This window comes from Corvus kubaryi, unplaced genomic scaffold (genome assembly GCF_017639235.1).
Source record: "Corvus kubaryi isolate FWS band 111438036 unplaced genomic scaffold, C.kubaryi_AGA036_p1.0 37398, whole genome shotgun sequence".
NCBI classification, from domain to species: Eukaryota; Metazoa; Chordata; class Aves; order Passeriformes; family Corvidae; genus Corvus; species Corvus kubaryi.
In genome coordinates, this window is record NW_024581137.1 from 50516029 (window position 1) to 50528207 (window position 12179).

Sequence of the window (12179 nt, forward strand, 5' to 3'; positions counted from 1 at the left end):
TCATTCAATGTTTCATGGCATTAAAGGAACTATTCTAGAATTCCCATTTAATTCTAAAAAGTCAGGAATTATTGTTCAAGAGTTCCTTTTCAAAAAAAGGAAACATAGCACAACTTAATACATCTTAAACACTTTATAAGCTTCGTTTTTACTTTTGTCCATCCAGTTTTGGCCACTAGATGGGGCAAGACAATAACCCAGGTAACCCGGGACAGGCCACACTACAGCCCTCCCTGTGTCATCACCTCAGCTTCTATTTTGTAGATCTAAGTTGAAACAAACAAACAAAAAGCATTTTAACTTGGTTCTTAATCAAAATCGCATGTACTAAAAGGCAATCAAACCATAGATGTAATTTAAATAAGTACTCAGATCATTCAGACAAATTTGATTCCCTACTCACAAAGTGCATCTTCAAAATGAAGGGGAAATACCAAAACGGGACAGAGAAGTCCCGTATGAAGACATAAGACATGTATCTCTTCACAGAACCACAGAACCTCCAGCACAATTTCACAAAGCTCTTATAGATATCCAAGAACTCCTACAAGATGAAAATCTTTTCTCTTGGGCTCTGATCACTTTTGGTCACATCACCTCTACAGTTTTTCCCCATTTTGAAAATAAGTCGAAGTTTTTTTTCCTTTCTTTCCCTGTCACCTGCCTTCCAGATGTTCAGGCAGGAGTTCAAGTAGGAGGTTGCGTATGAATGCCTAAGAATGCATTTTCTGTAACTGTTATGAGTCTGCCTGAGAAGGCTCAGCCTCAGCTTAACTACTTAGCTGCTGAAAAACCTCTAAAATCATTCATCTAAGCCACTGTAACCCAGTAAAGAGGTTGTCAAGATGGAAACTTTCAAAACTATTTTTAAGGCTTTAAAATTTTCCCCCGAAGAAATTTAAAGGCAAAGAACTCCCCTTTGGTGAGTCAGCATATTTTCAGTGACAGCAATGGCATTCACACCTGTTTAAAAAGCCCAAGAAGGTGTCCCAACACCAAGTTCTACACTAGATGGGTTTCATAGAAACTGCTGCCATATATAATTATAGTGCTTCTCTGTGGGTTTGTGCTTTTACACTTTTATTTATGGAATCTTCTGATCATACTCAACTTCTGATCTATGTACTCTCAAGTATCAGTGTTTGAGACTGATACTTTCAAACAGTTTCTGGAGTACAGTATCCAACATTTCTGAAGGAAGAGGAAATGTTTATTTGCATCTCCCTCTGCCCCTGGACAGCCACAAAACTCGCCTTCCTCACTGAAAAAAGGGACGGACAAAGGTCTGAATACGAAAGGTGTCTTCTTGAATTTGTTATTCTTACAGACCTTTCATAACCATCTCATCCAAAAGATAAGAGGAAAACTTAAATCAATCTACACAGCTGCTTGAAGGTACCTGTCTGTAACTATAGGCTGACCTCCTTAGAGACTTTGCTACTGGCCACCATTTTCTGCATGAGACCCAACAGTTGAAATGTAGGCTGGTATCACTGCATTAGATAGATCTTTATCAAAAGCTATTTGGGGTTGGAAGATAAGGTTGATGGCATAGCTCCCCTAATTAGCAGGTCTAATGCGCAAATTATTAAGTACCTTTTTCAACTTCTGGTGAATGCACTTTGACAATAGTTTAATGGGGTCTAAAAGCACATTACAGGATTGGAATCAATACACTGATAATAGAATTTCTACCTTCTATTACTGACAGAGGCAATAGAGCCCCTTTTGAATGTGTTTTTCATTGCAGATAATGCTTTTGTGCCACAATTGGTGGATGGACGCTGCCATGAGGACAGCTATTTACAATGATAGATTTATGATGCATTTATTGGGCACTAATTTATTAAACACTAAAGTGGCTGTTTAGCTGAAAACTACATATAATGTACATTGAACATAAGGAGTGCAAATTAAGCTCTTTCCCAAAGTGAATTAGCCTTACCTTGCCACAATCAACTAGTATGAATGGTTACAAGTCAAATAGTAGACAAAGTGTATTTATCCATATGATGTTTATTAAGGTAATGAAATGAAGCATAAAAAGAGACTTGTTGCATTGAAAGGCAGAAGACAGTGACAAGAACCAATGGGTTCTGTTGAACTACAGTAACATGCAGTGAGCCTCATAAAAAGGTGGCTGATACTTCATGGGTAAAATGTTCTCTCTTCAAGTATAAAAACAGCAAACCAGCATCAGCATATTTATTTTAACTTACACTTCATCTAGTTACTCAGTAACTCACTAATATATTAAATATTCGTTCAGAAGTTATGCCAAACAATTACAAATGAGACATCTTGAAAACAGCAGCCACAGCCCTCATTTTAGTTAGATACTAAACTGGGTTTGTGTTAGCTGTGACCAACAAAACTATTACTTTAAGTGCAGTTAAATAAATGGTTTTAGAATTCAGACTTTCTCCCCAATCGCTGTAGATCCCACATAATACTGGAAACTGCCATTTTGTGTGCTTTGCACCAACCTCTGGGTGCTACAGACCTCAGTTCAGTACCAGCCAGGCAGAGCACATGGTACCACACAGCAGCCACTCTAAGAGTGCTTTTGGGTACATCTGTATTGTGGATACTAAAAAGTTAGAAGCAGAGGAATTTTCCAGCTTCTGCAGCATCCTGTGAAGTTTTCTTTTCTCATGCAAGCTAGCTGAAAACAGTGTAGAGGTTTTTGTAAACCAAGACTTTACCTCACAGGTGCAAACTTGTTATGCACAGTCTTGTGATGGTACACTGAAGAAACTATTTTGAAGTGGGTGTCATAGCATTCGCCAATCACTCTGAGAGGTGGATGGTCAAGCAACCAATAGCATTACACCACTTGCAAACCAAGTTATATAAACAGACTTATAATCCATTAAATGGGACAATTTTATTCCTGCACTTGGACTTGTGTGGTTCTTTACGCCGTTCTTGGTACAACAGCGACACTGCATCATGTCTTTATCTCAAGTCTTTGAGTGTTTTTCTAAAGACAGTGCAGGTCAGATGGTTTCACACAGGGAGTGTAATCCAGGGAGGAAAACGACATACGGCACATGGTTAATATTAAACGTTACTTATATCAGGCAACTGTTGCCTCTCTCCTTTAGTATGCTTTAGGAACCCCAAATCTGAGGGTATTATTTTAAACTTAATGCAATCCAGATTTTAGGATCTTCCAAAATGACAGGAAATGGATGACAGAGGAGTAAGATAAAATCCAAGCCTGATGCTGTTCAAGCAGAAGTCTTGGCCAGCAAACTTGCTATGACTTAAGCAGCAGCAGAGAATTCAAGCTACCAATTTGCAGGACAGGTTACTGCATCCCAGTGGTGCTGCTGTGTTGGAGACATGCAAAGTCCCAGCTTCCCTGAGCAGCAAACCCCAGAGAACTGCTCACCCTCTTCTAGAGTCTCTGTTTCTTCCCCACGAGAGGAGGTTGAATTCAGATGCTGCCGCTCGTCACAATGTGGGCAGGTCTCCTTTTTTCATCCAATTATATGCCATAACCCAGTGTAAGTTTTCCATCCTCAATTTTAAATCCTCAAAAATGAAAGAGGAAGCCCAACAAAAGACTGTGCATTAGCACACTAAGACAGGCTTTTAAAGCTCTAGTGACATTTATTTTCTACTATGAGTGGTCTTTAGTCCACACAACAGAGCAAATAAAAGCTATAATCAAATTATATGGTGCAACTGTGTTAAAAACTCAGATTTAAGGACCTAAGTAACTGCTTTATAGAAGCACTGAACACCATTTATCCCCTCTGACTAATCTGATGTCTCAAAAAAAAAAGAGGTGGGTATACAAAAAAAAAAGAAATTTGTGTTGGGCAGACTTCAGGCTCTCTACTTTGAAAATTGCAGTTACAGAGACAATGCTTGTCCCACAATAAAGGGTCTTTACTATCATTAGTATTTAAAACCTCTCTGACTGCTACCTGCAATTCTAAAGCCAGGCAGTACTTCTAGAGTTTACACATCATCTAAATTTTGCAATTATTACAAGTGCAATTGAAGAAACAACGTATTTTTGTTCAAGAGACATTCTCAGGCAATAGAGCTTTATATGTATGACTGTTGAAAAATAATCACTGCAGTTTACTACTTAAAAGACCAAACCTTAAGGTAATCATCAAAAGTTATTTTTTTAAGTACTTAGTTAGTTGCTCTCTGCTCCAAATATTGAGTCAGAAACCCAACTAATGGCTCACAGCACCTTTAACAGTTGTTTACTATCACACTTAAAAAATTAATTAGTAGAGATAGTAATGATTCACCAGTCATAGATAAAAGAAAAAAAATTTCAAAGCCATTCTTACCTGCGCTTCCCCAAGGTCATTATTTACCACGGTGAAGTTTAGTCCAAGTTCTTCCACATCCCCTTCGTAGCTCTTGAGAAAAAGCAAATTTTTGTACATTTCTGGATCTAGTGAAGCTAAATGATGAATGTCAACATCAGCACTTGTCCCTAATAATTTTGAGAGGAAAAAACTAGCAAATGGCAGCTCCACCAGCATATTTTCATAAAGAGCCTGAAAAATAAAGCAATTAAAAATACATTAGATTTTATTGTTGCACATGCAGGAATTCTGAAGGCTATTGTCTATTTCTCAACTTTTGAGTAATTCCATTTCAATTTGGTGCCTGAGTAGGTTCTTCTGCCATGGAAATAGCTCAGATACTGCATAAATTTAAGAATATTCATCTAAAATTTGAAATGTGAATATTCTTGTGAAATACCAAGGTCCCAAATCTCACAAATTAATTATGTTGTGATTTAAAATGTAAGATCATTGCTTATCTGTCATTACTCTTCTTACCCAAACTGCACAGATTTTCAGGAAAAGCAAGGTTTGCTAAAGGACAACGCAACTGCACCAAGAATGTCTTTAAAAAGAAGTTAACATCTCTACTTCCATTAGCACCATCACAAGCAATGTCATTCCACTCATATCCATCACTACACATAGAACTTTCATCCCCCTCATGCCCTTAAAAATAACTCTGTAAAACCAGTACATTTTAAACTAATAAAACCTATCTCCTGCACGTTACAGATTCATTGCTGCACATTTTGGCTGAATTCTACTGCTCTAATGCCACAGGCAAAACACCATTTCCAAGCCAAGAGTTTACCAGTTCTGACTGTATTACAGGTCCAATCCTTTCTATGCCTGACACTGCTACAGATGTCAAAAAATTACTGAACCAAACATGTACCTGACCCAAATTTGAAGCACTCATGAAAGATGTATTTTGACTGCAAACTCAAATTATCCTCAAGAATTTTCAAACTCGAGCAATACCATTCTACATTGATCTACTGTATGAGCACATTTCCACAAAGTGCAAAATATCTCTGCATTATTTTTCACAAAGTCAGTAACAACTTCTTGACTGGAAGAAAAAAGTACTTATGGTAACTTCAGAGCTATTCTGAATAAAGGACCCCTGCTTTAAAAAGACCCATTCCTAGCACATGCTGCCTTTCTCATTGTCCACTCTGCCACATCAGCATCTCTCTACTAGTGACAAGCAAATCTTTACAGATCATCAGTATCACTGCCAGGCTCATCAGGAAAGGCATCACCAACATAACATCATTGTAACGTCTTTGTTTCCTTTTAACTCTCCAAGAGCAGTATTTTGACATTACTTAATTCCTCCAGAATCTGCTGGAAACTTAGAAAAGGAATAACACTGAGGGGGAAAAAATAAACGGAAAAAAGAAGAATAAAGGTAGCTCTAATCACTCAATGATATTCCAACAAAGACGTTAAGAAAAATATACACAATTCCTTAAACTTTTGAAAGAACATTTTTCTATGAGGTGAGTTAGACCTTGCAAAAAAACCTGAGAATAACGAGTTCAAAGCCAAAGGGTGCATTATATTTAGAGCCATATGATTTATTCAAGGTGTAGAAGTCAAAATCCTCATTTGTATAGTTGACTTTAAAAGCAAACTAGAGGGATAAATCATTAATTTGCAATGTGTAAGGTCAGTGTTTGCTGTTCCTGCATTAGCAACAATAAAGCTATTGTAATTCCTTAAATATATCAAAGCTACCCGAATTTAAAATGGAATTCCATCTATGACTCATAAAATGTAAATGCAGAGGTGTAATTTTTTACACAAGGCAGGTTTAAGCCTTTAGAGCATTTAATATACAAGGACTAATAAATGATAGCACTAAAAACTATGATCACATCAGCTAAATGGATTATAAATTAAATTTCCATAATGTATGCAACTGAAATACAAATGTAGACATAAATCAAGGTATTTTCTAAACACAGGTTAATTACACAAATTCAAAACCTGTCTATTTTTTATGCAAAATAATCCACTTAGCATTTTTCAAACTGGTCTTAAGTCTTCACCACTTGCAACACTTGATCCTAGAAGCCTATCAATAATTCCTTGTCAGGAAAAAACAGCAATAGGTATATTGAAGAAACTTGTATGTTATTTTTCAAGTGTCTGTCTTTTATGAGTGTTTATTGCTAGAAATTGTGCCAAAATGATTTGAAATAAAAAGGATTAATTATGGTAGAAGCTTTTTAATATAAGTGAGTGCAGCTGCAATGCAATTAATGCAAATTGCGATGCTATCAGGAAAATAAATGTGAACAACATCACTGGCTATTTCTGTTTGCTGCCAAATAACTTCAGTAATTTACTACATTAAGAATCAATAAAAAAATAATGCATTTCAAATGCATCACTATTAATCTTCAGGTAGTTCCAAAGTGAACATTTATAACTTCATCTAAAAACTATATAAAGCATTTTTAAATAAACTAAATTGTGCAACTTGAGAATAACTTTAATTACTCCCCCTCTTAGCTAAGTGATTGCAATATTTAAAACAAAGTATTTTTGGAAAGAAGACAAACAGTAGTGCTTTAATTAGTTTGAAAGTCAAGCTATCCTAATAAAATTTAATAAAGAATGCACTAAAACTCTGGTGAATAAAGTCATTATAAACTTTGGGTTTGTTTCAAAGAGGTGAATTCCACCATTACAGCCCCAGCACTGTGCAGAGATGCAGTGAAATGCTGTGTACAACATGATTAAATAAATTGAAACTTTATTTTCTGGATTCCATCTAACTTTTCTGTTTCTCAGTCAGCATAAACTGATCAAACTACCTGTTGTTGCTGAAAACTGTGATTCCACACATTCCGGCCAGGGCGATGGACCCAATCACCTGCTGATTCCCTTGGGTTTGCTTGCAAGTAAAGCAATTGTACACTAGAGGCGTACAGGGTCATTACAACCTGAATAAGGTTCAAAATTTGCAGATTATTTGTGTTGTGCTTTGTTTGGGCTGTTGGATTTGGGGTTTGTAGGGTGGGTGAGTGTTGGTGGCCACAGCATGGACACTGAAGTTTCTTTCAAATCAGAGTAAGATCCAGCTCACAGCCATGGCTGAAACTGGGTGGGAATAGGAGCACCATTTGTTTCACCAGGAGCACAACTTTTGAGCTGCCAGCAGCCCATGGAAGCCCACCCTGATGGGGATTTTCCTGACTAAAGCTTATCTAATGGCCAAGAGGGAGACTTCCCTCATTCCTTCTTTTTCCATACTAAACTGCCTTGGGGAGCTCTAAGTTACCCTATTTCAAGCTTCGTTTTTTGCCTGTTCGAACTCTCTGAACTGGCTTTCTGCAACATCAACATAAGGGAGGCAGGAGCCCAGCATCAGTGACAGGCAAGGGAACGATGACCACCTCTTACAGAGGAAACCAGCTGTCAGATTCATCAGCTGCAGTATGAAGCGGCATCATTAGAGTGTACTTATGTATGTACTTTAATACAACATAAGGTCATGCTCTCACACAGAACTTGTCCTCTTTCTTCCTCTCACAGCCAATGAGCAACAACATTGATGGAAGAAACTGGCTTGCTCTTGGAGAGAGATGTCTACTTCTGTTTGGCTAAATCAGAGCTTCCTGTTCATACACTGGTTCAGGAGATCAAAGCCAGCAAGTCTAACCAATATACATTTTAAAATTAATCTCTTCTCAAACTTCAAGTACTCTCACCCTTTGGCGAGTTCCCTTTAACTCTGCAGTAATCACCGATGGGACCGATCCCTTTCTACAGTGAGTTCTGACAGTTTCCATTCCCAGCTTTCCTGTCTGAGCTCCTGACTCCATTGTCTCTACCCTGCAGTCCATAAACTGCAGCAGGCCTACATAAGGCAAAAAATCCACATGGGAAGGCATGAAAGGAGGGATTGGTGGTCACATATGGCATCAGACTTCTAGTTTCCAATGTACAGATGTAGGGGACAAAATAAACAACCTCAACAGAGCCTACATAGCTCTGCCTTCTTGAAAGGCTGGGATATTAACCCTCCAGTTGGACAGAAGTGCAATTTGCAGGTACAAGCACGGGGCAAGAAGCTGGTCTGAAGCAGAGACAGTGATGTTCACATCAAGGGCAATCCCACAAGCACTGTAACGCTCACAGGGTAACACATTCCCAAGTAGCTAAAAGGCTATGTCTGCTGAAAAGGCCAACCTGGATTTCCCAGCACTATTTCAAACTCTTGTAGGTTAGGGATTCTCTTTAGGTCACGTTGACATCTCTAGATATCAAAAAAGTAACTTAAATGCTTCTGAAATGACTAAAAAAATTTTCTATTTCAGTAACAAATTATTTTTAATACTCCCCAACCCAACGTTCTCTGAATTATGTCAAGCCTTTTCTATTTTCTGAAGAGATGGTTAAAATATGGGTTTTTTCTGGTTAAAAGGCCAAGAACAATTATTTCACTATGGAAAAAGTAGTATTCAGTAAAAGGAACTTCACACACCTCTCTCCCTCTTTGCGTGTGAATGCCTCCAGAACACATCAGAATATTAAAAACAACCAAAATAACAGGAAGCCTACTGTGCTTAATAGGTTTGCACTTCACATGCAGTCTAAAGTCTGTGGTTCCTCTTTTAAATAATCTCAGCTACCTGTGATTACAGTATAGTTCCACTGTGATTGATTGCAACAGGGACTGGCCTTTACTCAGTTCAGTGACACAGATCACAATGCAGGCATTTGAAGTGATGAAAAATATGATGTTCAGACACAAATATACTGAACACACTCACTAAACATCTGTGATGTGGAGGAAGAAGAAATAGTTTTTTAAGGCAAGCACGTTAGGCATGCAATTGGTAGAGGTAATGTAGTATGGAAGAAGGATCTGGGCTGGAAGGACAGCTGTACACAGTGACAAAGGCAGAAGGATGACAGTTCTCTGGACAAGGAGGACTTTTCTTCTTTCAACAAAATAGGAATAATGCCTGACAGGGACTATAGATGGTAAACATCACGATACCATTTAAGTACTACATAGTCACACAAGGTATTGCTCAGGCATGATCCCAAGATTTAGGGAATTGCTCTTCAGTGAGAAAAGATTTCACACCATATTTTAAATTTGGACAAAATGAAAGATATTAGAGTAATTTCAGCCAAATTAGCTGTACACAGTAGAGGTTACACTACAACGTGCTGAATTAGGTTCAAACTGTGTAAACAAATTCACAGATGAACTAATTAAACCTCTCTCACTGTGAGGCAGCTTTAGTGCCTTTACTTACACTTTCAGGTCTACAACTCTCTAATTTATTATTTCGACTAAAATCTCTCTTAAGAAAAATAATCCGTCCTTGCTTCTACTTTCCATTAATCCTTTACAACCCAGAAGTGTATTTTAAAGCATAAACAATGCTAAAGTCATTTCCCTAGAAAGATGCACAGCTTTTGGGATAAGGCACTAAATGACTGGGCTTAAATTCAGTTATTTCCATAATCAGCCCCCAAGACCATAACCCTTTCTATTTCAGTAATTTTATACAGTTACTATTAAATAATACTTAGCACTTACAGAGTGCAATAGATCTTCAAAGCTGTACAGAACCATTAATAAAAATGATCGAAAAATACCAAAACCATTAGAACTTCCTTTTACCTTATTATTTATATCCTAGAAATATCTCATCACACTCACGAAGCCTTTGGGGGCAGCAAAGCCTTTTCAACCCTAATGAAAAAGATTAAACTAAAAATTTAAGTTAAATTAAAATTAGCATGTACTTGCATTTTTGAAACATTTTTAGAGCTAACATTTAGTAATCTCTAGATAAAATAATTTCTTAAAGATACGCTTAATAATGTGCTTTAAAGTGAGCAAACCCCAAATGATATTGCTTCTAACAGCAATATAGTAAAATAAAATAAAATAAAATTCTCTCAGGTGTGTGTCAGAATGCAATGTGTCCTGTTACCTGGGAGCACTAAGCCACCGTTTCCAAGCCTCTGAGCAGCAGATGTCTAGACGCATTTGTATCACCACAGTAATGGAGAATCTGGTGCATTATCTTCCCTGTATCACTGTGAAAATTCGTATCTCGCCTTTGTTCTGTCTTTTTAAAGAACAGGAGTCCAAAATTCAGCTTGATGCCTGTAATTAGGCTTCTGAGAGCTTTATTAATAGATAGCCCTTCCTAATATAATCAGATTTTTAAATTATTTTTATTATATTTTTTTTTTAGAAAAAGCCTTTTGTAAATTGGTTTTGCTTCAGATTTCCCCACTCAGTGGGAATTTGAAGGTCAGTAAGTACAAGTTTATAGAAGTTTCAGAGATTTGGGGTGGCAAGACTCAGGCATGAAGGACCTGCCTGTCACAGGTGCTGCAGCCAGTGCAAATCCCTGACATGGATCACAGGGGTTTGGCAGCACAGACCAAACTCCTAACTCATGAACACAGGACCAGAAAAATGTAAGGATCCATTCCCAAAGACTTCATTGGATCATATCAAGTGTAATGACCTTGAGTTAATTTTTCATTTAAAAATGGAAAGTCATGATAGTATTTTTATTCTAAGAATTAAGAATGTATTTAGTTTAATTACAATTATGTTTATTACCAAAACAGAGTGCTTCCGAATTGCCAGCACTTGCAGAAAACTACCATTTCATCAGTTTGATAGTTTCTTTCTCATTTAATAGGAACAGTTATCTCAGTAACTTATGCCATAAATATGACACAAATTGCTATCAATGTAATTTGGAGGGTTTTGAGGGGTGAGAGAGGAAGCACTATAGATACCTGTGGATGTACTGAGTAACTGAGAGTTATCATTCATTACTGAAGTTCCAGTAAAGGCTTAATAGATTTTTCTTGTCTCAAATTTAAACATAATTTAAGAAGAACTGAAGATAAAAGGAAAACTTCTCCTCCTTATTAAAGTTTACTCTTCTGACATAAAATAAACACTTACTACTATATAACTAACCTCTGGATATGCTTCTAAGATAAATCTGTATTTTAATAGCAGTGAAACTAGTAATTTTTAAAGTTCAAAGAGAATTAAGAATTTCAGTAAATATTCCAAACCTAATTGATTGGAATGGATGTAGGTGTTCCCAACTGTGAAAAAAGATCAGGATACCATTACCACACACTCTTAACTGTTTATTTATTCCCTGTCTAGGAACCTGATTTAGAGGCAATAAAATGCAATCAGTACACAAACCAGAAGCAGGAATCATCTGCTAATGGAACTTTTAATTGAGAGTGACCACTGACATGAGGTAATTCTTTCCATGCAGAACTCCTTGCAGAGACCTCTATGCACTTTATCACGGTAAACAATCACTAACATATGCATTAAAGAAAATTTAAATACATTATGACCCAATAAATATCACAATCCATCAATAAACACTTTTCCTTCCTAAAGATTTAGAGTTAAAATACCAAGTTTCAGTAGTCTTTAGCGCTAGACATATATTTACAAGGCTACTACTAACATAGCTATTTGTAATCAAAAGATAATTGGTTTTGTTAAATGCACCAGTACACAAAGGAATTGTCAAGCTGAATAACTGTGTCAGAAAATAGATTCAGATTAGTTTACATCTGCATTCATAAATCATGAAATAACTTCCATAAGGTATCAATTCTGCTCTCTTAGGATTGCGTTTCCGCACTGTAAGTGTATAATTAAAGGACCATGCCACTTTCCATGGTAAATTCCTGTTTTGATTCCATATCAGATGATTCAGGATTTTCTGAGACAAATGATCATCAGCTAATTTGCTTTTAAGCAAAATGCTGAATCTACAAAATGATGGGGAAGGTAACTGAAATTAACAGAACAAA

At 36.9% G+C, this 12179-nt stretch overlaps 1 protein-coding gene across 1 annotated transcript in view; it reads right to left on the minus strand.

Annotated features, from left to right (window-relative positions):
• The window catches only part of UBE3C (ubiquitin protein ligase E3C), a 72645-nt gene that overhangs the window by 11554 nt on the left and 48912 nt on the right, over window positions 1-12179 (minus strand). The window contains exon 19 of the mRNA XM_042043001.1: window positions 4320-4532. Coding sequence (XP_041898935.1) covers window positions 4320-4532 — 213 coding nt within the window. The remainder of the gene's footprint in view (window positions 1-4319; window positions 4533-12179) is intronic.